At 38.3% G+C, this 25,035-nt stretch overlaps 1 protein-coding gene across 1 annotated transcript in view; it reads left to right on the top strand.

Moving 5' to 3' along the window:
- ADGB (androglobin) overlaps positions 1-25,035 on the top strand; it is a 112,432-nt gene that overhangs the window by 79,687 nt on the left and 7,710 nt on the right. Inside the window, 7 exon segments of the mRNA XM_032217185.1 lie at positions 3,980-4,034; positions 4,037-4,090; positions 6,478-6,662; positions 9,417-9,572; positions 15,043-15,145; positions 18,517-18,595; positions 19,304-19,487. Coding sequence (XP_032073076.1) covers positions 3,980-4,034; positions 4,037-4,090; positions 6,478-6,662; positions 9,417-9,572; positions 15,043-15,145; positions 18,517-18,595; positions 19,304-19,487 — 816 coding nt within the window.

Raw genomic sequence — 25,035 nt, forward strand, 5'->3', positions numbered from 1 at the left:
TTTTGCACACAGCTTTACAACTATAACTCTGTTTTGATCCTTCCAAGCTCTTTTTTCCCTCCAAGGAATGGCTAAATCCTTTTGGTTATTTTAGTAATGTCATCTGATTTCATTTCCACTTGATCTCCAAAAAAAGGTTTATTTTCAGAAATTATTCAAATGTATGATTGTATATTACATTACAGGCGTTATCAAAATGTTTAATCTGAAAAGCAATAAAGACTGAACTTTAACAAAATGCCATGTTCTGTGTAATTAAGATATTGATGTGTGTAATTCTAGTATGGTTATTAAATTAACAATTTATGAGATTTAATGTTATTGATTTGGACTTTTTGCTAAGGTTTTATAGTTCAATTACCATATATTTTTCCCTTTTTATTATAGCCTAGATTTCTCATTGCTTATATCTTAGTGTAGAGGTTTTACAGTGAACTATAATGATTTAGAGTTGAATTACCCAAAATATTACCGTGTTTCCCCGAAAATACAACATGTCCTGATAATAAGGCCAGGCCACATTTTTTTGGGTGGGCAAAAATGTAAGCCCTCCCCCAAAAATAATCCCCCTGGAAAAAAACCCCTCCCACCAGCAATGTTCCCTCTAATTTTTTTTCAGTGTGAGCGGAAAAGTATAGTGTTTGAGCAGCACATTTTCATGCCTGAGCACCTGAATTTTTTTCATAGATGTCACCCAAGACAATGAAATCAGTGTTATTTGAAACTCAATTCTATCATGTAAATATCCATTAAGTAAAGAAATCTCCCTATACAGGTAGTCCTCAATCTATGACCATAATTGAGCCCAAAGTTTCTATTGCTAAGTGAGACATTTGTTAAGTGAATTTTGCCCCATTTTACAACCTTTCTTGCTACAGTTAAGTGAATCACTGCGGTTAAATCAGTAATCTGGTTGTTAGGTCAATCTGACTTTCCTGCTGACTTTGCTTTGCAGAAGGTTGCAAAAGATGAGCCAAGGAGTCCTGCAACCCTCATAAATATGAGGCAGTTGCCAAAGATCCAAATTTTGATCATGTGGCCATGGGGATGCTGCAATGATCATAAGTGTGAAGAACAGCTGTAATTCACTTTTTTCAGTGCTGATGTAGCTTTAGTGATTAAGTGAACTGTTGTAAGTTGAGGACTATACTTTCCCCCTTACTATCCAATAGTCTGCAGTGATATTAGCAAGTTATGAATAAATTACCAACTGATGTAGATTAGCAATTGGGGCACCTAAAGAAACAAACAAAGAGGGGAGAGGAGGGAAGGGAGGAAGGAAGGGAGAGGGAGAGAGAGACAGAGAAGACAAAAAAGGAAAGAGGAGAAAGAGAAAAAGGGGAGAGGAGGGCGGGACAATAAGAAAAAGAGGCAGAAAAAAGAAAGAGAAAGAGAAAAGGAAGAAAGAAGGAAGGAAGGAAGGAAAGAAAAAGGAAAGAAAAAAGGAAGAAAGAAAAGAGGAGAGAAGAGAAGGAATAGAGGCCAAAAAAGCAAACAAGGAAAACTAGGGAAAAAACTTTCACTGGAAAACAGTATTTTTCCATCAGCGCAAAACTTTCCTAAACAAGGTTAATTTTCCGGATTTTGACTTTCCGGTCCAGGCGGACCAAGAAGCCTTTATTTTCTTTTTCTTTTCGAGAAATAAAATCAAATAAAATCTGCGGAGCACCAGCTCGACTCCCCCTTCCTGCGAAAAAAACCTCGAGCCCCAATGCTCCGAACGCAGAGGCTGGATTCAGACAACATGTGCACACCCAGCGTGGGTTTCCACTTGCTTGCGTGGTGAGCGCCTCCCACACACCTGCATCTCGGAAGCGGAGCCAACTGCGGGGAGCCCAGCCAGCCATGGGAGCTTAGCTGACAAACCGTGACGGAAGCCTGCTATGCACGTCCTGTGGAGAGTTGGCTGCTGCCATTGCTGCTGCCACCGCTTCCCTCCTCAGTAACTTTGATCCAGGAGGGAACGGCCTCCCTGTCAATCAGCCACACGCCGGCGGAGGGAGCCCAATCGTAACCCTAGGCGGCCACATTTCTGTTGGCCAACGGCCCGCCCTCCTCTGGGTGTGTCCAGGCACTATAATATCCCGGCCCAGCTGACAGAAGCCTCCTAGCCACCTACAGACTAAAGTCCATCATGCTAAAGATCACTGCGTGGCAGTTGGAAACTGCTGCGCTGTGTTTTGTTGCCCCCTGCACGGCCGCGCACCCGCGCACCTTAGAGGGAACAGTGCCCACTAGGCAGAGCGCCACTCACAGACCTAGGGCTATCCCGAAGGTGCCAAGCCACAGGAATGGGGTGGGGGGGCAAAGGCTCGTGTTGCTTGGCGCCTTTGGGATACCGCTAGGTCAGTGAGCGGTGCTGTGCCCAGCTGGAGAAGGGGGTTGCTGGGTGGTTGCTCTCTTGTGTGCGGGCTCCCAAAGAGCCAGGCACAGCCTCAGGGTCAAACGGCTGTGTTTCGCTGTCGCAGCAGCACTACACAGCAGCCATGAGGTGACCACGCTCATGAGCAGCCGCCCGGCAACCCCCTTTCCAGCTGGGCACAGTGCCATTCACTGATCTAGGGGTATCGCCAAGCCGCGTGAGCACCTGTTCACCGCCCTCCGGCTCCCGCAGCTTGGCGACTTCAGAATGTCCCTAGGTCAGTGAATGGGGTTCTGCATAGAGCCGAGGTGGCGCAGTGGTTAGAGTGCAGTACTGCAGCCACTTCAGCTGACTGTTAGCTGCAGTTCGGCGGTTCAAATCTCACCGGCTCAGGGTTGACTTAGCCTTCCATCCTTCCGAGGTGGGTAAAATGAGGACCCAGACTGTGGGGGCAATATGCTGACTCTGTAAACTGCTTAGAGAGGGCTGAAAGCCCTATGAAGCAGTATATAAATCTAACTGCTATTGCTATTGCTATTGCATGGCTGGAGAGGGGGTTGCGCAAGCGGCTTTTCCGCTCCCCGCTCGCACGCCTCCCAGCCTCATGATGCCCTTGCCTAACTCTCCCTGCAGAGCTAGGGCATCTCCACTGACGACAACGCCACCGCATGGCTTTTTCTGTGGCTTCCAAAGCACGGAGATAGGATGCCGAGTTGCCACTCTGGGAATACGTTCTATGGTTGTACGTTCTGGGAGTACGCTCTGTCGGCAGCCAGCCCACAACCATAGAGCGTACTCCCAGAGCGACTACTGCTGAAAGACTCGGCTGCGGATCTCCAGAGTTTGGAAGCTGGAGAATAGGTTATGCTCGGAGCGCCGCAACAGCGGCAGCACCCTGGCCCTGCAGGGAGAACTGGGCCAGGGCATGGTGAGGTTGGGAGGCACACCAGCTGGGGACGGAACAGGTGCTCGTGCAACCTCCCTTTCCAACCCGGCAGAGCGCCATGCACTGACCTAAGGGTACCCTGAATATACCAAGCCGCAGGAGCTGGTGGGAGGGCAGAGCACCACGCGGATTAGCACCTTTGGGATATCACCGGGTCGGTGAGTTGTGCTCTGCCCGGCTGGAAAGGGGGGTTGCCGGGTGGCTGCTCGTGAGTGAGGTCACCTCATGATTGGTGTATTGTGCTGCTGCGACAGTGCAACACAGCCATTTGCCCCTGAGGCTGTGCCTGGCTCTTCGGGCGCCCACTCGCAAGAGAGCAGCCACCTCGCAACCCCAAAACAATAAGCCTTCCCCCCCAATATTAAGACCCAATTAATATTTTGTGGGTCAAAAGAAAATAAGACCCTGTCTTATTTTCAGGGAAACATGGTATTAACCTTAAAGAATAGCAAATTCAAATGAAATTTAAATGAAGCTAGAAGTTACCACTGACAGATTAGTTGTTTTTATATAACTATCATGGTCGAATAATCAAACCTCTGATTTTAGCTCTTTGTTCTTTCCATTTTCTGAAGCTACAAGGGTTTAAAATAGCAATCAAGGAGGGTGTGATTGATTTAAACAATAACTTTATATACAAAATTGTAATATATTGTTTTTCAATTTTGCAGACTCACAAATATATTATACAAGCTTCCGTGTTATACAATAGTTGGCCACTTACTGAAGTCAAATTGTATTTGTTCAGGCTCTGAAAGAATTAGAAAAAAATGAAATCAAAGGTAAGTCACTGTTTTAGGTATTTATTCTGTCTCGATTAAGTGTCATAGTGTTAAACTAACTCTTAATAAGTTTTATGTATTCATTTTTTTGAATAAATCACAACTTTCCTGTGTGACTCACAGTACTTTATGTGAGAGTAACAAAAACACAAATGCAAACAAGAAAATAATTGCTACAAAAAAGAAGAGAAATATTTTCTATAAAGTATAGAGAAAAGGATATATTGCATAGAATCAACCAAACAAAGCACACAAAAAATGGCTGTTTTGTGGAAGCATTACCCCTCCCCCAATATAGATGAAGAGGAATAAACAATAGACTTCCAGCACTTCTGTGTATTGTTACACAATGAATTATCTTAAGAGAATCATAAAATAAATTTAGTGCAATGAGAATGGGATATTTAATTGTGTATGATGAAAACAAAAAGAGATGGGAAATGAATGAGTGCTGAATGAAAATGGATTGAATACAAATGTGAGAGATCAGCATAAAGGAAAAACATTGAAGTGGTTTTTAAGGCAGAATGAATGATGTTCAGATCACAAAGTGAATATATGAAGCAATAGCAATAGGTTTAGAAGAAAAAAAAACAACTCATACAATTTTAACAAGTGCATGTTATAAGCAGGTAAACTAGAAAATTAAAGATAAATGTACATGAACACACATTATAATGAAACCAGGTAATTTTAGAAAGTATGCACAGTTGGAAATAAATGTATTGAAAATGATATGCATATGTCTTTTCATGCATACAGTTATTTTGTTGCAAAATACTTAAAATAATATAGAACAGAACTGAAACAAACTGTCAGGAAAATTAGAATGTGTTTGATACTAAAACTGCCAAATTCTATTATGTCTACCCAAATGTACTTTACTGGTAATTTCCAGACCATTGTGCATTAATAAAATGTGTGCTTCAAATTAACATTTCTTACTTCACAGTATAAGGTAACAGTGCCATCTGCAGTAAATTATTATTGCTGGTTTAACTAGCTAGAACAGAGCACATGGATCATTTTTTGACATTTTAAATTAATGGAGAAAAAGTATAAATTTTAGAAGTTGTCTCCTGGTTTAATTCCAGTAGAAAATGTATGTATGCTGGGAAATGAATGCCGAGAAGACATAATTTTAGTTTAAAATATTGTCCTACAATGCCAGCAAAAGGCAGAGAAAACAAGCATAATGAAACCATTCCCAACAGATGAGTTTCTAGCTCTATTTGCAAACTTCCAGTGAAGGGGAAGAAACCACTCCATGCAGTATGAATTCAGTCAGTCCAATCAGTTCCACTGTTTGACAGGTCTTACTGTCAAGAAGTTCTTCTAATATCTACTCTGCATCTACAGCCTTGAGTTTGATTTCATTAACAAAATAACAGAGTTGAAGGAGACCTTGGAGGTCTTTCATCCAACCCCCTACTTATACAGGAAACTCTGTACCATTTCAGACAAATGGTTGTTCAATCTCGTCTTAAAATCCTCCAGTAGTCCTCTTTTCTTTGGAACAAAAGAGTCCAAAGCCTCTGCAGCAGTGTTCCTCAACTGTAGCAACTTCAAGGATGTGTGGGCTTCCATTGTGCTGACTGGGAAGTTCTAAGAGTTGAAGTCCAAGGTTGCCAAGGTTAAAAAGTATTCTCTATAGTGTGACAATCCTCATATAATTGAAAATAGCTGTCATGTCCCCTCTCCACTTTTTCTGCGAGCTGAACGTACCTAGGTATTTAAACCATTCCTCTGATGGATAAATATATAAAAATAGGAGGGAATTACACTCTTACTGAAGTAAAACTATTGGAAAAAGAATAAGAAATATTCTATAAAAAATTAAGCTAAAGAGAAATAGCTCTTCATGATTATTCCCAAGATGAGATATATTTTTGCCTCCTTTCTGGATATTTAAGCCTAGAGTCCCTGACCCCACTCAGTTTTATTAATTAAAGAAAAACAAATTTTGAATGGAATATTGCCACTTTTATATTTGTGGACTTGTCTCAGTGTTAATTCTTTGGATGGTGCATAGAATGTATGTAGATCTGCATTATGCATATATGAATGAATAGGTATCTCATCAGCATAAAAGCACAGAATAAGAGCTGTATTCCAAAGTTGTCTATCTACCAGAAAGTTGCTTCTGCTTCACTATCTCCCCCTGTGCCATCCTAAACATCTCCGCTGTCTGCTCTGGAAAATTGGGTGGAAATGGTCTGGAAAAAGACAGGAAGTCACACTGCATGAAAAAGAACAATCACTTAATGTTGATTATAACTCTCTGTGCTTTTGGTATGCCAAATATGGATCTGAAAAAAAGATATTCAAGCACAAATGTTTCAAATGATGAGTGTTTAAAATTGTCATTTGAATAAAATTATATGCAGCTCGTCCTGTTGAGAAACATGAAGAGAATATATCTGTCTTAAGTCCAGACATCCACAGCAGTTTGGAAAGTCAAAAGTCTGCTGGTTCTTCTAAAACCACTAGAAAAACCAAAGAAAAAACAACTGACAAAACAGAAAAGGCACCTAAAGAGAAACCAGTAGCTGTTGCTAGACCAGAACCACAGGTAAGAATAGATTACTGTAAATTCTAAATGTCCAAAGTAACAGTGTAGATTTATCAGGGTTTGCTTGTTAGCCTACTCCTGTCTTTCTCATATTACAGGAGAAAGCAGAAATTTTTCTTCTTTGTGTTTTTTACCCCACTCATACCCAACCCCCAATATTAGTACATTGGCTAAAATTGTCATAGCTGAGCCCTCGTATATTGCTATCTTAAGATATTTATCTTGCAATCCAGAATGGTGCCTGGTTTGATGATAATATCATTACATTTTTGTGAATAACTCCATTATTCTAGTCACAGTTGCCCATGCATGGGACTTGCGGGGCAAGATATTACAGGTAGTCCTCACTTAACAACCATTGATTTAGCAACGGTTTGAAGTTATGACAGTGCTGAAAAAAGTGACTTACAACGGTCCTTGCACTTACTCTGACCATAGTGTCCCATTGTCAAGTGATCCTGATTCAGGTACTTGACATTTATTATATATTTTTGATAGTTATAGCATCACACAGTCACACGAATACTATTTGCAACCTTCCTAGCTAGTTTCCAAAAAGCAAAAGTCAGTGAGGAAACCAGCAGGTCTCACGTTATGATCACATGATCATTTGCTTAAGGACCACTGGTGATTCATTTAACAACTGCAACTGGGACTACTATTGTTAAGTAGGGCAGTCACATAATGTTTCTCTTAATGACTGCTTCAGTCATTTAGCCGTAGATTTGCCATCCTAATTAGAATTCTTAAGTGAGGACTACCTGTACCCATTTTTTCAAGTACATTGATGATCCATATAAGAAACTGACAATTATGTTTTTAAAATTCAGATTGCATGGCTTAGATTTTTTAAACTTACATTGATGAAAATTCTAAAAGTGCCTTTTCAAGAGGCAACTGAAAATTCTGGTTTTTCTTTGAAGACATTTCACTTCTCATTCAAGAAGCTATTTCAGAGCTGAAGAAACTTTTTGGATGAGAAGCGAAATGTCTTCAAAGAAAAACCAGAAAGTCCAGTTGCCTCTTGAAAAAGCACCTTGTAGACAGTCATGACCTGGATGGCTGACAATCTCTATAGACATTGGTGAGAGTCCCGTTTTGTGAGATGGATGAAAAGTTGTGGTTGATTCTCAGAGATGATATAGAAAGATTTTCAACCTTCACATGTTCCAACAGTGCACTCATTGCACTGTAACTTCAGTCCATCCACCTTGCTAATGGTAAACTGGTCACAAATCTCTTTTTTCCATTAAATTGCATCTAATATATGAATTCCTCCAGACTGTATTTTAACATGGATTGATTTCATGAAGGTCTTTGCTCATTAGAGTTAAATCCTAGTCCACTGGCTCAATTCCATATTTAGCCATCCTTATTCTATTATAAGACAATGTGACTACTAGTATTAGTTAAGATGTGCATTTAGCAAAACAAATCAATGCACCGCATTTGCCAATACAGGTAGTCCTTGAGGTATGAACAAGCCGTTGAACAATTGTTCAAACTTATGAATGCATCCCAAAGTGCACTTATTACAGGGGTTCAAAATTGCAGCCCACAAGATTCCTCTATAGTCATGTGACCGGGATTCAGTCACTCCTGAAATGGTGACTATTTTAGTCCAATGACTACTCTTTCCACCACAGTTATGACAGGCAATTTCCGAGATCCATGTGGTCGGCATGTTTTTTTTCCCTTGTTCATATGACCAATCAATATTGGAGTCTTTGCAGCCAGCCTACTTTTTTCTCCTCCTCATTGCTGCCAAGTGGAGGAGTAGAGGAGAGAATCTTTGTTGCTGGCCCCATTGTTTCTTTTGTTGCTTTGGTCTTGAGGTCTAGGGTACTATAGTTTCCTTTGTAAGTTCTTTTTCATTATATGTTGCACTTGTTTGTAAGTACAAACTGCTTTTCTTATTTGTAAGTACTTTGCAAACTTTTCTGCTTGGTTGTAAATACTTTACAACAAAGATTAGTTTTATTTTCCTTCATGTATTATTTGTTTGCATTTGCTTTGGAATTCCTTGCAGAACTACAAGGCAGCATCTTCGGGAAAGCATATGTAGTATTGGAAAGTTCCTTTGCATTCTTCTGTACTTCGTTGGCATGTAGTTTGAGATTGTTTGTGGAAAGAGTGATTACACAGTACTGTACTGTGTACTGTGTTGCTTTTGCTTTGAGGATTCGTATGTACTACTATAGGTTGCTTATAGAACAGCTGATGGGAGGGCAGCAGTGGTTCCTTCCAGCAGCTTTACTAGAAGGCCTGCAAATTAATTCCCCCCACTCCAATTCAAATCTGGGCACTTGCCCAGAGTTGCGCAGGCCTTCAAGAGGTGGAGGGCCACCTAGCCTTTCCAAACAACTGATGGGTGGGCAGTAGCTTTTCCTCCGGGGAGGCTCCACCTGGGGAGCACTGCAAATTCTCTAGCCTCTTGGTTCATTTAATGATGGCAGTAGTCACTTAACAACCAAAGTAAACAACAAGCCCAATCTTCTTTATTTAACAACTTGGTTGATTCGCTTAACAAGCAAGGTAAAAAAAAGTCATAAAAATGTCTCCAATTCATTTTATGAAATTTTGATTTGCGACCATAATGGGCAAGCTTCATTAGAGTCATATCTTGATGACTATCTATATTTAGCCATAAAATTATATCACAATAGTTCTCTGGGAGACATTCTGAATTTGAAAGTCAGTGGATACAGAGCCATTGATGTCTGTCTGCTTCTGCTCTGTGTACTTCTTTTCCAGCAATCTGATCCTAACAAACCCTTCTGGATTTTGCGCCTTGTTGTTGAGCAAAATGAGACAGATGCAGTTGATCTGAAGAAAGATACTGAGAGAGCAGATGAGATCAAAGCTATGAAGCAAGCTTGGGAGGCTGCGGAACCAGGGAGAGCTATCAAGGTAATAGGGTCGTGCTTTTATTCAATATGTAATGTGAAAACTACTGAGGCACAGCAATTCCTACCTGGAAAAAAAAACAATTCCCAAGAGTGATTTATCAGTGCCAGATGCTGGAAATGCATAGAAGACTTAGTATTAGGAAATAATGGATATACCTCACTTTTCTGTCTTTGAAATCTATTGGTGCTGATAGCTGAAATAAAATCTAAATTTCAAATAAAGAAACTCCTGAATGCCACTATGGACTTTTGAGTTAGGAAGACACTACAGGCTGATCTTGACAGCTGTAATGATCACTATAGATAATTGAAAATGAATATTTGTATACAACTTGGAAACAGTTGTTCTTACCTTATAGTAACACAGGTAATCTTCAATTTTCTACCACAATTGAGCCCAAAATTTATGTTGCTATGTGAAATATTTGTTAAGTGATTTTTTTCCCTATTTTACTACCTTTCTTGCCACAGATGTTAAGTTAGTAACATTGTTGTTAAGTGAATCTAGCTTCCCCATTGACTTTGCTGGTCAGAAGGTCACAAAAGCTGATCACATGACCCTGAGACATTGCAACCATGATAAATATTAACCAGTTGCTAAGCATTCTAATTTTGATCATGTGACCAAAGGGATGCTGCAAAGGACATAAGCGTGAAAAATGGTTATAAGTCATTTTTTTCAGTGCCATTGTAACTTTGAATGTTCACTATGTGAACTGTTGTAAGTTGAGGACTACCTGTAGATCAACATAAAATTAGAAACCTAAGAATTAAATCTTAAGAACATTTAAATCTGAAAGAAAGCTTGCTAATTTCAACAAATATATATATATACTTGAGTTATTTGCATGGTTTTTTAAATGTGCTCACATTGATCTTATTGTCTGGTGGTTTCATAGACATATCTATAGTTTTCTTGGCAACAGTACAGTTGTTTACCTTTTTCTTTGTGCATAGGACTGAAATATTAATTTTCCCCTATTTTATTTTATTTTTATTGCTGAATCAGGAATTCATTTCATCAGAAAAATAATAAAATGCAATTTATTTTGCCATAAATTGAAAAATATTTTAAATTCAGTATTAAGTTTAAGGCTCCCATTGAATTCATTAGGAAATGTCTGAGTTATACAAAAGATAAACCTCTTGCTACTTAAAAAATTATATTCATGTCAAGATCTGATGTGATTGTTCACTAATTTGGATTTACAATTCTTACTCCAATACTATGTTTAGCCTATTAATTATATCATCATTTTCTCCCTTCATCACTATTAGGCTGTATTTCATAGGTACTTTAAACCCACTTCAATGTGAAATATTAATAGAGCTGTTATCAGTAAGTCTGCTTCCACCTGAAATAAGCACATTGTGGCTATTAGACATGTGTTTGGCATCAATGTGAAAGTGATTTGTCCCTGCCTTCTTCCAGGATTCCCAGCAAAGTCTATCACTTTACATTTCCTAGTGATCTTCCATTTAAGTATTAAATAGTTCTGACCCTGCTTAACTGTTTCAAGATCAGTGAAGGTTATCTAGTTCTATCACCTCCTATGATGCTATTCTCACCAGCAAAGTGTATTAAATCTACAAAAATGTATTGTGTTAAATTTGATCATTTCCATGCATTCACTGTAAGTAGAACATTCTACAGGTGGATTTTAGGTCCACTCCAGAAAAGCTCTTCTTAAGAGAACATTCTACATCAGGCATCAAACTCATTACAAATGCAATATAATACTCAAATTATAAACGAGATCTTATGTTTTTTTGCTGAGAGTTCCTCATCTGTTCTCATTTCAAATTGCTTTAAAAACTGCTTTATTGAGTGTGTTAGTTTAATGTATCCAAAGTTGTTTTTAATTACTCAACTGCTAGCAGTTAAACAATTCTTAAGTTGCATAATCTAAAGACAAAAATATTGATATTTTTGTTTCTGGTGCTGTCATTTCAAACACAGCAACTGAATGTTGTGACATGAATCATTCATCCATGTGTTTGCTTTCATCCAATGACTCATATTTTCAGTTGCAAAGCAAATAATAATTAAACTACTCAGCCTAAAACCTATGCTGCGTTATTTCTGGCCACATGCTACTAATGTAAACAAAATCCTAATAGATTAATATCTTGAAAACTGCTACAATTGCATATACTGTATAGAGGCCAATATCAATAAAGGAGAGTATAGCTCAGGACTGAAATGAGAGGTACTTGGTACTCTCTGAGCTTGGTTGTTTTCTTGCAGATACTTTATTACCCAAACTAGATAACATCAGCACCAATTGTGTTACCTATTTTGGGTAATAAAACATCTGCGAGGAAAACAACCAAGCTCAGAGAGCACCAAGGACCCACCATAGGCCAATATAGTTATAGGAGTATTATAAGGAACTGGTCTGGAACCAGAGTCTGTGAGGCTGGATAGTCAGTTTCTAATTAGGAAAACAACCATTGCAAAGGAGTATTTGATGTCTAATTGACCAGGTTTCATCCTTTCCTGCCAGATTGAAATCTCAGTCTATGTGTTGGCTAGGGACCAAGGACTTCATAATTGCTGGCAAGACTACTAGCAAGAGATGATCAGCCAAACCTGGATTGGATATGATGCCAGATTATGGTTCACACATCTCTTACAAAACCATATTTTTCTTGTCACTGATGACTCTTCGTTGTTTCATTCTACATTTGTGCAACAACTTTTTACATTGGACAACTTTAGCTATGCTAATTGTGATTTCATATCCTCCTTGGTTTTGATATTCCCAATTAATAGTTAAAATTCAAAGTAGCAAGCAAATACAGAGGAGGAACAAGAAACTGAAAGTCATGTAAAATATAGGCAGCCTTGTCTGAACCTGAAATATAAGCAATCAAATGTTTACCAAATATAACTGAATATAACCTATCTAGCTGAAACTAATGTTTGCTTCCCCTCCCCTGAAAATTTCATGATGCTGGAAAGCTAGATATACTGAGACAGCATGAAACATTTTGTTATGTTATTTGTATTGTGTTTCAGAGAGAAAGGTCTGCCAGAGAAGTTGCACAGTAATGAGATCAGTAATAAATCAGTCCCAGCTCATAGGTTTATAATCTAAATGACACAACACGAAAGGAAAAAAAAATAGTGCTTCCTTTCTTACTTTTATAATATTCTCATATTGATCAAGTAGAATCGAAACTGGTCCTCTGGCAGAATCAATAGAATACATCCTTCATTTTCTTCTCACCATCTTATATAACTTGATGGAATAGTAGGTATTAGATCACATTTCAGAGAAGAACCAGAACACATTGTCAGAATTTGACTGTATATTAGGTGTTCTTCATCTCTGTCTGATTTGAACTTTTGTTTTGCTTTCCCAAACAGCTGGATTGTAGATCCCCCAACTGTATTATATTTTGATAATTATTTTTTTAATTGAGATATGTTCTGATCTTTATTCTTCATTCCTGCTTAGTGATTAACCTTAACATTTATTTTCTGTTGCTTGCCTTTTATCGATCAGTTTGAAGAACTGTTCCATCATTGCATTTTTAAGATGAAGCATGTAGGAGTTTCACGCCTAGTGGCAGAGCACATTAACTAATACAACATTGTTGATCTTCTCATCATGTTCATATATTTTGAGGGACTGCTTGCAGAGAGGAGGGAGTCAAGCTATTTTCCAAAGCACCTGAAGGCCAGACAATGAATAAAGAATAGAAACTGAACAAGGAGAGATTCAACCTGGAAATAAGGAGAAATTTTCTGACAGAGAGAGCAATCAACCAATGGAACAGCTTGCCTTCAGAAGTTGTGGGAGCTTCATCACTGGAAGCATTCAAGAAGAGATTGGACTGCCATCTGTTAGAAATGGTGTATGGACTCCTGCTTGGGTGGGAAGTTGTACTAAATGACCTACAAGGTCTGTTAACTCTGTTAACTCTGTTAATCTGTTAATATGCAAGCATTATAAGCCATTCATCCCTCAGCCTTTATGAGCCCTGAACTATTTTGAAGTGAGAGGTGATTTGATTTAATTTTATCTGAAAGAAGGCTGTGTGGTACTTAATTTTCAAAAGAGAAAAGTACTGTGGAGGGATTGACATAGCACCAGTTTACAATTCCTTAAAATAGCTGCATCTTTCCTTAGAATAATATGTGTAATGCAAATCCAGGAAAAGATCCCATTTGGCTTAAGAAATTGTAGAAAGATGCTCACTGCATATTTCCCCATATTCCAAGGCATCTTTTGTCTTCAGATTCAGAATGCTGCTGCTGCTATCCATTCAGGTGCATTGATTCTCAGCTATTCTATAGACCAGCTCTCTCCACATTTTCCAAGTCAATTTTCTTTCTGTCTAGTTTTTCATGGTATACCTGCCTCAACCTGTTATTGCAGGAAAGAGAATTTTTTAACACATTCAGTCTCTTTACCGTCAATTGTTATTTTGACATTTCCATTCCTCACAATGATCTTTGGTATTCAGGAAGAGGCCAAATTTCTTGCGTTCTTTTTTAGTCCTTTTGATCAAATGCTTCAGGCCTTCTTTGGTTTCTGAGAGGAAAATTGTGCTCATCAAAGACTGTTGGTGTTCCTTCTGCCAATCTTTACTCCAATTTTTGATTCTTCAAGTACCAGCTTCTCATAATCTCTTTGGCATGCATGTTGAATAAGAAAGTTGAAAGAATGCAACTTTGCTGTACTCCTTTGTCTAACTTGTACTTATCAGTGTCTGCACAATAATTTCCTGTCTAGTGTATTGCAACTACATCAAGTTGACCAGTTGTATTGGCATCCCCAGATCCCCATCTTAAAGTACTTGCAACAATTTGTCATGATCACAATCAAAGGCTTTCTTGTAGCCAATAAATCAGTTGTAGAAGCTGCCCATCCCTAATCTGAAAGGCAAGTTGATGCTTATTCCTATCAATGCTAGGGCACAGAATTTAAAACACCATATCAAACTACTCATTTGCAAACCATTTCTTACTGCTTAAGGCCTGTTTTACATAGGAAATGAAGGTATATTTCTGATTTTTTTTAAAAATCACCAATTGCAGCTCTACTATGCTGTATTGTATGTTTCATAGCAATGTGCAAGAACAGTTCAAAAGGCAGTCATTCAGTTCCTTTTTATATGCCAATAGACTGGCTATTGGAATCATTTAGATGCCTTTGACAGTATTATATAAAAATGTATTTGGAGAAAAAACTATTTGAAAAATGTATGAAGTTCTTATTAGATTTGTATTGATGTTATATATTTTATATACAAGTAGATTGTAGAAGCTTCCAAAGCAAGGATATACTGATACTTATGACTACATTAGGTGTTTAAGGCCTATCCATCTATAAAATTAATTTGTTGTTCAATGTATATTCTGTACATATTAAAATGTTTCTGTGTCAAAATGGCTTGGTAGGTAACAGAACAAGCAGGTTTGTTCTTCTAATTTTCTGCAACAAATCTCTGTTTCCCAGGCTGCTCAAGAACGCATACGTTATAGTAATGAGTGCATTAAAAGAAGCCTGATGGAAGCTGAGACAGAGAATGCGAGCCTTAATGCAGGTTCAAGGGAAGCAGGTATGCATGGGCAATACAAACATGATATTAAGCATTCATGAAAGAAAAGTTTTTGTCATGCAGATTTTAAAATCCTAGGAAGGAGAATGTTGCATGTCATTCAACTACAGAATAGAAATACACGAAACAATGGATGGAAACTAACCAGGGAGAGAAGCAACCTAGAACAAAGCAGAAAATTCCTAACGGTGAGAGCAGTCAACCAATGGAATAGTTTGCCTTCAGAAATTATGGGTGCTTCATCACTTGACGTTTCATTAAAAAAGACTGGAGAGCCATTGGTCTAAAATGGTATAGGGTTTCCTGCTTGAGCAGGGGTTTGGACTAGAAGACCTCAATTTTCCAAGGTACTTTCGAACTATTCTATGTTCTAGAAGAGATGTGAGGGAATCAATATTTCCACTTATAATTTGTGGAAATGGGCAGTTAAAATTGAGCTGATTTTTTTTCTGTCAGTTATTGACAGAGGTGAAAAAGCAACAATGTGCTCAACATACAAAGAAATGGGAAAACCTTTTAAAGATATTCAGCCCTGCAGGGTCACAGCAGTGTAAGGCTTCACATCTGCTACATTAACTCCTGTTCCTTAGTATCAGTAGTGAAATTCAATTTTTTCCCTACCGATTCTGCAGGCATGGTTTGGTGGCCATGGCTTTGGGGAGGTGTTCATGTGACTGAGTGGGCATGGCCAACTTTACATCACTCATGGCAACCCACCAAGCCACGCCCACCAAGCCACACCCACAGAACTGACATAAAAGTTCAGCCGGCCAAGTCTTCTAGCGTTCAACTTGGCTGCTTCTTGCCTCCTTCTCATGTTTGCTCTATGTATACAAGCCCGAGAAAGAGGAGAAAAGTAGCCACGTTGAATGCTGTGGCGGAGAGAAGCCGAACCTTTCTCCCTCCCTTCACAGCGGAGCTGCTCAGAAGGCAGCCACCAACTGCAATCTGTCCCTTTATGCCCCCCGCCTCTCCTTGCCGAGATTGTACCTTAAAGGCTGCAACTGGAGGCTGCCTTCTGAGCAACTCCATTACAACGCCGTCCCTGCTGCTGTTCTCCTGACCGAAAGGAGTGAGCAGCGAGTGGGAGGGCATGGGTGGGGACAACCAGGAGTGGATTTTACCAATTCGCCGAACCAATTCAAATTGTCCCAACTGGTTTGCCCAAACCGGTCAAATTTCACCCCTGCATAATATGTCATTGTCTATAACTTCCTGCAATCTACACTTTCTGGATTGCCTTGGGACTTGGCATACTTTCTAAAATATCAAAGAAAGAGAATGTCTGTAGCCCAGGATTGAGCTGAGGAGTTCTTGGTGCTCTCGGAAGTTGGTTGGTTGCTTGCAGATGTTTTGTTATTCATTTAGGTAATATCAGCAGTTCAATTGAATGTGAGGTTTGCTGTCTGTTTATGTACAGTAGCATGCCCTGCCAGTTTTGTTAACCATATAGTTTCCTCCTTAATGGTTCCTTGATTACAGTATTGTTTTCTGCCTTATTGTGTGTTTGGTGTGTTGGCTGCTATAGTGAGAATATGCTCTATTCCAGTGAGGGCGAATTTTTTCGGCACTAATTACCCAAATCAGAACACATCTGCATGTGCATGCATGCCCGTGCACCAGAGCACCAGAAACCTGAAGACCAGCTGGCCGATGGGTGCATGCCTGTTATTTGGCCATTTTCATGGCATTTTTGCCCATTTTTTGTGGCAAAAGAAGCCCGAAAAACATCCTGAAAACAGCCCGAAAAATGGCCCCAAAAGTGGCCCAGAAAATGGCCCTAGAAAGCCCCAGAAAACAGCGCTCAGGAAGACCAGCTGGCCGGTGTGCATATGCACATGGAAACCAAAAGAGCAGGTGGTGACGGCATGCGTGCCCACAGAAAGGTTCTCCATCATGGCTCTAATCTTTCCTTACTAAAAAACTTATTGCCTCTTTTGAACAGTTCATAAATGTGGTTATCTCTGTGTGACTATTGATGGCTGCTTTGTTTGAATGTCCAGGAGTTCCCTACCCATTGTTTTTTTAAAATTTGGCTTGTTCTAAAAAGCTAATATTTTGCCAATTAAAAGTATGGTTGAATCTTTCCACGTATTGTGAAATTAAGAAGTTTTCATTGTATCTTCTATCAGTTAAGTGGTGTTTGTGGATGTGCTCTGCTAGTCTTCTGCCTGCCTGCGCTACATCATAGTCATTACTGTTCTTGCACTGTATATTGTCCATGGCCTCTGTTTTTATTTCTTTAGCTTCTGGGATTTTTGTTTGCTTAAAATATTGTAAAGGACAAGTGTTGGTTTGAGTGATGCCATGCGTTTGTAATAGTCAGTTGGTTGTTTCCGATATGTTTTTGAAGTCTGGATGTGTTATGCTTTTCATGGATCATACTGATTGTGTGTCTATGTTGTCAGACATTTTTTGATAAAGTAGTGTGGATACCAGTGGTGGGTTCCTACCAGTTCAGACCGGTTCAGCCAAACCAGTAGTGGTTTGGCGGCCTGGGTCGCTGGAACTGGCAGTGACCCAGACCTGCCATGCCCCCAAACAGGTTCTCCTACAGCGCAGCCATCTTGATATTAGGTTCTGCACATGTGCAGAACAATTTTCATTGCACAACTTTTATTTATTTGTTCATTTTTTAATGCTTTGAGCATGTGCAGACCTATTTATGTGCAAATGTGCACATGCTCACCGGCAGCATGCCGGCAGCAACCAATCCCTGGTGGATACCATTCTATTAGAAGATGTTATATATTGGTCTGTTTCCTTTTTCTAGCATAAGTCACTTTCTCTGTGATCTCATATGTACAGAATTGACCTACCAACACAGATGCACTACTAATTAAATAGCAGAAATCTGTCAGTTTTGATAATAACAATAATCTATTCTGAAATAAGGAAGAGATCTCAAACTTAATCAAGGAGTTCATCGCAATCACAGCAAATTCAATTTAGTATGTCACTGTGCAATTATACTCACTGCTATGTACTTTTATCTCTAGAACAAAATTGTCATATAACAATATCAACATACTGAATATTAAGGCAGGAGCCCAATCAGTCTTTGCTCAGCTGCCTGTGGGTCTGCATAACATAGCAGACTGCTTTACCTCTGAAGATGTGAGCCACAATTTCTGGCCAAGTGACAGGAAATCAGACCACAGTCATTAAATCCTAAAGACCAGACTGCCAAATTGATACAAGCAACCAAAGACTACACCAATATAATGCCAGTGTAAATTGCTGGTAAAATTTTGATGAAGTTTGAAGAGTTCTTCCTTTAAAGTACTGTTGCTTTTAAATATTCTGTATTAGAAAACAGAATGTACATCTCCTGCAAGCTAATTCAGTTGTTGTTTCTCCTCTTTCTGAAGTATTTCCTACAGTCACTGAAGCAGGCTTAGCCATTCAGCGGAAGGAATGGGCCCCTACAGACCTTGCACCCTATATTAGGTAAGTGGCACTACATTTAATATAGCTAGACCAAAACACTGTTAGTTATTTTATTTTATTTTTATTTATTTATTAAAGTTTTATGCTTCCCATTCAAGGTGACTCTGGATGGGTAGGTTAGTCTGTCAATAATTTTAACTTCTAACTCAGGGGTGTCACGCCCCTGGGGGTCAGATTCGGCCCACGGGGTGCTTAGATCTGGCCCATAGGGCTGCCCTGGACACAGCAAAAGACTGGCTCGTGATGCCTTTGCCAGTGAAAATGGAGCTTGGGAAGGCTGCAGGTGACCCTCTGGAGCTCCGTTTTCACTGGCTGAGGGTTGCAGGAGGCCATCGCAGCAGAAAGCAGAGCTTGGGAGACTGTTTTTGCTAGTAGATCGCTCGGGCCATCACAGATGCCCCCCAACACGAGTGATGCTGAACTGGCCATGCCTACCCTGGCCACACCACTCCAGCCCCCTGAAATCAAACACAACCTGATGTGGCCCTCAATGAAATTGAGTTTGACACCCCTGTTCTTACTGTTAGTTATTTTAAGTATTTACCTTGGCTTCTGTTGGTGCCTCCAAAATTAGAAACTCATGGTGCCTTCACTGGGTTTATAACTGAAGCATTTCCGGTTCATGTGGAAATATATCTAGATCTTGAGGCTGCGCCAAAATTAAGATGCCTTATAAAGACAATATTAGATATCTCTTTTTACCTTCAGAAAAACACAGGCCGTGCCTATCCTGAAGAATGAGGCCATTATCCAACAGCAAGAGATGCGTAAAACAGAGGAAATAAATTCTTTTAGATATTTTCGAGAACTGGTTCTGGAACATAGGCAGCAAGAACGCATGGCAAGGAATCAGTTGAAGCAAAATGTACTGGAAATGTATGAAGATTTACAAGTAAGTTTGCTTATTACTGACAATGTCTTTAATGTATCAATTCTTACTATTTTGGCTTTGTTAGGAATTCTGATCATCAGATATTTTACTCCACAAATTTCCAAACATACTTCTAAATTAACTCCTATTATCTTTTCAGTTGACATATTGGCTTGGGAGACAAATTAGAAAAAGTGCTGTGTCTGAAAAAGCAGCTGTTAGACTCACATTTAAACTAATATTTAGTATAAAATAATGTTTGATAAACATCTAATAATTCAGTATAAGAACATTTACTGAGATAACGAAAATAAATTCATCTTGTCTGGTAATGAAGTTATTCAGTACTGGCTTATGGGAATAGTATCTTATTATGTCCTAACTTTAAATGACAACAAATTATTTGCTTTTTAAATGAACAAAAAAAACCGTTCAACACAAAGTAAAGAATTTAATATTAAAGCAAAGAGCATAAAAGCGACCAATCCTTTTTATGGGTAGCAAGAGTTGGTGATGAATAACATTGTAATTAAAGTTCCCCATACTTTCCAAATAATTTGGAAGAGAGGCTTTGGATCTTGCATGAGCACAGCACCTCTCTGATCTCATTTAAGCACTTCAGCTGTTTTTAGGCTTCTCCCCAGGAGTTTAAAGAGGTGCAACAGCTTTTGATTCAATTATGGGTCAGTCTAACGAATACAAGGTAGATGCTGTCCTTACATGAGGTCTCCAGTACTTCATTCAAAAAATTTCAAAGCATAATTTACAACCCAAATGCTGGAGATGTGGTCCTCTCGATGCTACATATTTCCATATATGTGGACTTGCCAAAAGGTTAAGGCATTTTGGATAAAAATATGGTGGATATGCAAATGTTCTTTAAAAAAGGATAAAGTTACTCCTCAGTTATTTTTGTTAGGTATAATTACTGACTGTACAGCGGTAGAGATTAACTTGATTTTGCACTTAATAACTGCAGCAAGATTGTTGGTGGCGCAATACTGGAAGAAGGAAGACTTGCCTACAATTCAAGAATGGGCATTGAAAGTCACAAATTTAGCCGAGATGGCTAAAATATCTGCATATCTTAAGGACCACTCAAATGAGAGATATAAACGAGACTGGAAAAAATGGATTGATTATATACAAAATAAATACGGGACTAAGAAATTCCAGATAGCTTATGCTTAAGATCAGGAATGATTTAAATTGTTTAAAGTTAGTTTAGCAAGGAGGAGCTAAGTTCAATGCAAAGATGCTATCAATTTCTTATTCTTTTTTCCAATATATTTTAGACTGTTTTTGTTAAAAATCTATACCGTGTATGGGTTCTGGGAAGTCGGGGGGGGGGGAAGGTTGTGGGGGGTGGGGGGTGGGATATATATCAGGTTTGACGAGACGTGTTAGATTTTAATGTAATTTGACCCCAGATGTATACTGTTTTTTCTTATATTTTCATTACTATTATTATTACTATTTTTTCTTTAAAACTAGGATATGTTAAGCATATTGACATGTAGCGGAAATACACCAATGAGGAGGAGTGGGAAACAGGAGGGAGAAGAAAGATGGGAAGAGAAGGATAGGAGAGAGGGTAAGGGGGGAAGATGAGAAGGATAAGGAGGAGTGGATTGTAGAGAGAGGAGCAGTAGAAAGGAAGGGGAAGTAGAGTAGGAAAGGATGATGGAGGGAAGATAGAAAGTTGGAGGGTGGTAGAAGAAAGAGGTGTATGGAGAGCAGAAGAGCTATAATGGGTTTCTATTTTTCTGGGCATTGTTGACAAGAGGAACTGATGTAATTATTATTTAATACTATATGATAGTATTATGATATGATATGTATAGTATACATGTGAGTGTGTGTTATGAAAATGAAAATGGAAATAAAAAATATTTATAAAGGAAAAAAATTTCAAAGCATAGACCTCTTGATTGATTAGCAAATACAATTTCAAGAAACTAAAGAATATTTTACAATTGTGGAAGGAAGTAACAGAAAATATAGAGCAGGCTATGTTAGCACTCTGAAATGATGAATGCATTGTTATAATACTGACGTCTTCACTAAATAATTGTAATCTTAACTTTCAAATAAATGAAATAAAATAATTTAAGGACTACAGGTAATCCTCAATTACCAGTCACTATTAGGACTGGCAATTCTTCCATAAATATTTTTTTTAATTTCCATTTTCATAGCATATAATCACATGTATACTATTACATAGTCAATATCATGTTGTATTATTAAGTAATTACATCAATTCATCTTGCCATCAACTACCAAAAAAAAATAATCCCCAGTTATTAGCTCTTCTGCTCTCCATATACCATATTTATACCTTATCTGACACTTTCTTCCCCCTCTCTCCTCCCCCTCTCTACCTCCTTTCTTCCCTCCATCATCCTTTTCTACTCTACTTCCCCTTCCTTTCTCCTTCTCCTCTCTTCCCTTACCACTCCTCCTTATACTCCGCATCAACCACCCCTCACCCTCTCTCCTGTCCCTCTCTTCCTATCTTTCTTCTCTCCTCTACTTCCCACTCTTCCTCTAATTCACTTGGTGTATTTCGGCTTCTGAGCAAACTCCCTTTTGTGTTGATGGTATTTATAATTCCATTTCAATATACATAAAAAGAAAAAATAGCAGTATCATATACAATCATATTACCTTAAAATCCAACACCCCTCCCCCAACCTAGTATATTCCCCTCCCTCCCACCCAACCCCCCCAACCTTCCCCCCCCTGACTTCCCAGAACTAATACAAGGTATAAATCTTTAACAAGAACAGTTTAAAATATACTTAAAGAGAAAGTAGAAAATTAATACGTCTTTAAATTGAGCTTAGCTCCTCCTTGTTAGACTAACTATAAACAATTTGTAACATTTCTGATCTTAATCATAAGCTATCTGAAATTTCCTAGACCCATATTTATTTTGAATATAGCCAATCCATTTTTTCCAGTCTCGTTTATATCTCTCGTTTGAATAGTCCTTAAGATATGCAGATATTTTAGCCATCTCTGCTAAATTTGTGACTTTCAATGTCCATTCTTGGATAGTAGGCAAATCTTCCTTCTTCCAGTATTGTGCCACCAACAATCTAGCTGCAGTTATCAAGTGCAAAATCAAGTTAATCTCTACAGCTGTACAGTCAGTAATTATACCTAACAAAAATAGCTGGGGGGTAAACTTTAACCTTTTTTAAAGAACATTTTGCATAATCCACCATATTTTTATCCAGAATGCCTTAACCTTTTTGCAAGTCCACCATATATGAAAATATGTAGCGTCCATACAATCACATCTCCACCATTTAAGTTGTCAATTCAAATACATAGAAGCCATTTTGGGGGGATCTAGGTACCATCTGTAAAACATCTTATAAAAATTTTCTCTCAAGTTTGGGCCTGTGTAAATTTTACATTTCTCACCCATATCTTTTCCCATGTATCCAACATCATTGGTTCTTCAACATTTTGAGCCCATTTAATCATACAATCTTTAACTAACTCTGTTTCAGAGTCCATTTCAATTAATGCATTATATAATCTTTTTATATGCATTGGACTTTGGTCTCTAATTTGTTTAAGTAAATTATCCTCGACTTGCATAAAGCCAATTTTTTGATCTATTTTCCATCTAGCCTGTAACTACCCATACTGAAACCATGTTTGAATTACCTTTTCCTTTTTAATACATCCAAAGATTTCAGTTGTGGTACACCTCTTTCTGCAGTAAGAAGCTGCCTGTACGTAATTATATCCTGTTTTTGTACTATATTCATATTTTCTATTGCATGTCTAGGGATAGCTCACATAGGTAACTTATCATTTAGTGTATATTGATATTTTTTTCAAACCTGCAGTAAAGCATTCCTTAAAATATGACTTTTAAAATTCTTATCCACCTTATATAGCAAATAAGCATGCCAACCATATACCAAATCATACCCTTCAATATTAAGTATTCTATCATCTGTTAAGTTGATCCAATCACTAATTATAGATAGAACTACTGCATCATAATATAGTTTTAAATTGGGTAATTTCAAGCCTCCTCTTTCACGCACATCCTGCATTATTTTAAGTTTTACTCTCGGCTTCTTACCTACCCATACAAATTTATTAATACCCTTCTGTCATTCTAACAAATTGCATCATTTTTAAGTATTGGTAACGTTTGAAAAAGAAATAAAAATTTAGGTAGAATATTCACTTTCACTGCTGCTATTCTTCCCAGCAAAGATAACTGTAATTTCTCCCATTTTTTCATCTCTGTCTTTGAAGGTATGAAATGCAAGATTAACAATGAATAGAAGTATATTCTCTGGGGGAAAACAATGCTAATGTTAACTGAATATATATGGTAGAAGGAAAATGAGATCTTTAGTTACATTAGAGGAAATATCTGAGATGGTAAACATTATTTGAAGATGTAGATGTTAAAACAACCGTAATCAAACGACATGCTGCATGTGATGATGGTTTTTTTCTTTTTTGTTTTTGTTTTGTTTTTTTCCCCCTTTCCTTCTTGGACCTTTTTTTTGTCCTTTTTGGCCTTCCCCCCCTCCCCCCACCCTTGTTTATTTTCAAGCCTGCTACTTCTCCATATTCCTCTATTCTTTCTAACAATTTGGGTGCGGTTCTAATGGATCTTCAAGAATGAAAACTAAGTCGTCTGCGAACGCTTGCAATTTATACTCTTCTCTCTTAATTTTCATTCCTCTTATTCTTCTTCTTCTCTGATCTTTCTATTTAAGACCTCTAGTATTAGGACAAAGAGTAGCGGAGATAGTGGGCAGCCTTGTCTTGTACCTCTCTTTATTTCAATCGGTTCTGTTAGTTCTCCATTTACCATTATCTTTGCTGCTTGTTTCTGGTATATCGTTCGTATACTTTGAGTGAATTTCTTGCCAAAGTTCATCTGCTCCAGTTGCAAAAACATAACTGCCAATTCACATTATCAAAGGCCTTCTGTGCATCGAGGAACATCAGTGCCAATTGTTTTTCTGGGTGGGCCTCATAGTATTCCAAGGTATTCAAAATTATTCTCATATTGTCTTTGATTTGTCTTTTAGGTAAAAAGCCATTTTGATCTGAATGGATGAAGCCATTTAAGTATTTTTTAAGTCTCTCAGCTAGTATAGATGCAAATAGCTTGTAGTCTGAGTTTAATAAAGAAATTGGTCTATAATTCTTGATTTGTGTTGAATCAGTCTCTTCCTTGGGTAGTAATGTGATATACGCTTCTGACCATGACTTCGGTATTTGGTTCTCAGTCATCACTTCATTCATGACTTGTAAGAGTGGGAGGGTCAATATTTCTTCAAATGTTCTGTAGAATTCCACGGGTAGACCATCTGGTCCTGGGGCTTTCCCATTATTTGTTTTTAAGTGCCTCTGTTAGTTCCATCATTGTTATTTTTCTTTCTAGCATTGTTCTAGTTTCATCTGGTACCTGGGGGAGATTGCATCTTGTAGATACTTTTTGACTCGTCCCTCCTCCACCTTCTCTTGTTCATAGAGTTTAACGTAGTAATCATGTATAATATATTTTTTTCCGGTA

The sequence above is a fragment of the Thamnophis elegans genome, chromosome 4, assembly GCF_009769535.1.
Source record: "Thamnophis elegans isolate rThaEle1 chromosome 4, rThaEle1.pri, whole genome shotgun sequence".
NCBI lineage: Eukaryota > Metazoa > Chordata > Lepidosauria > Squamata > Colubridae > Thamnophis > Thamnophis elegans.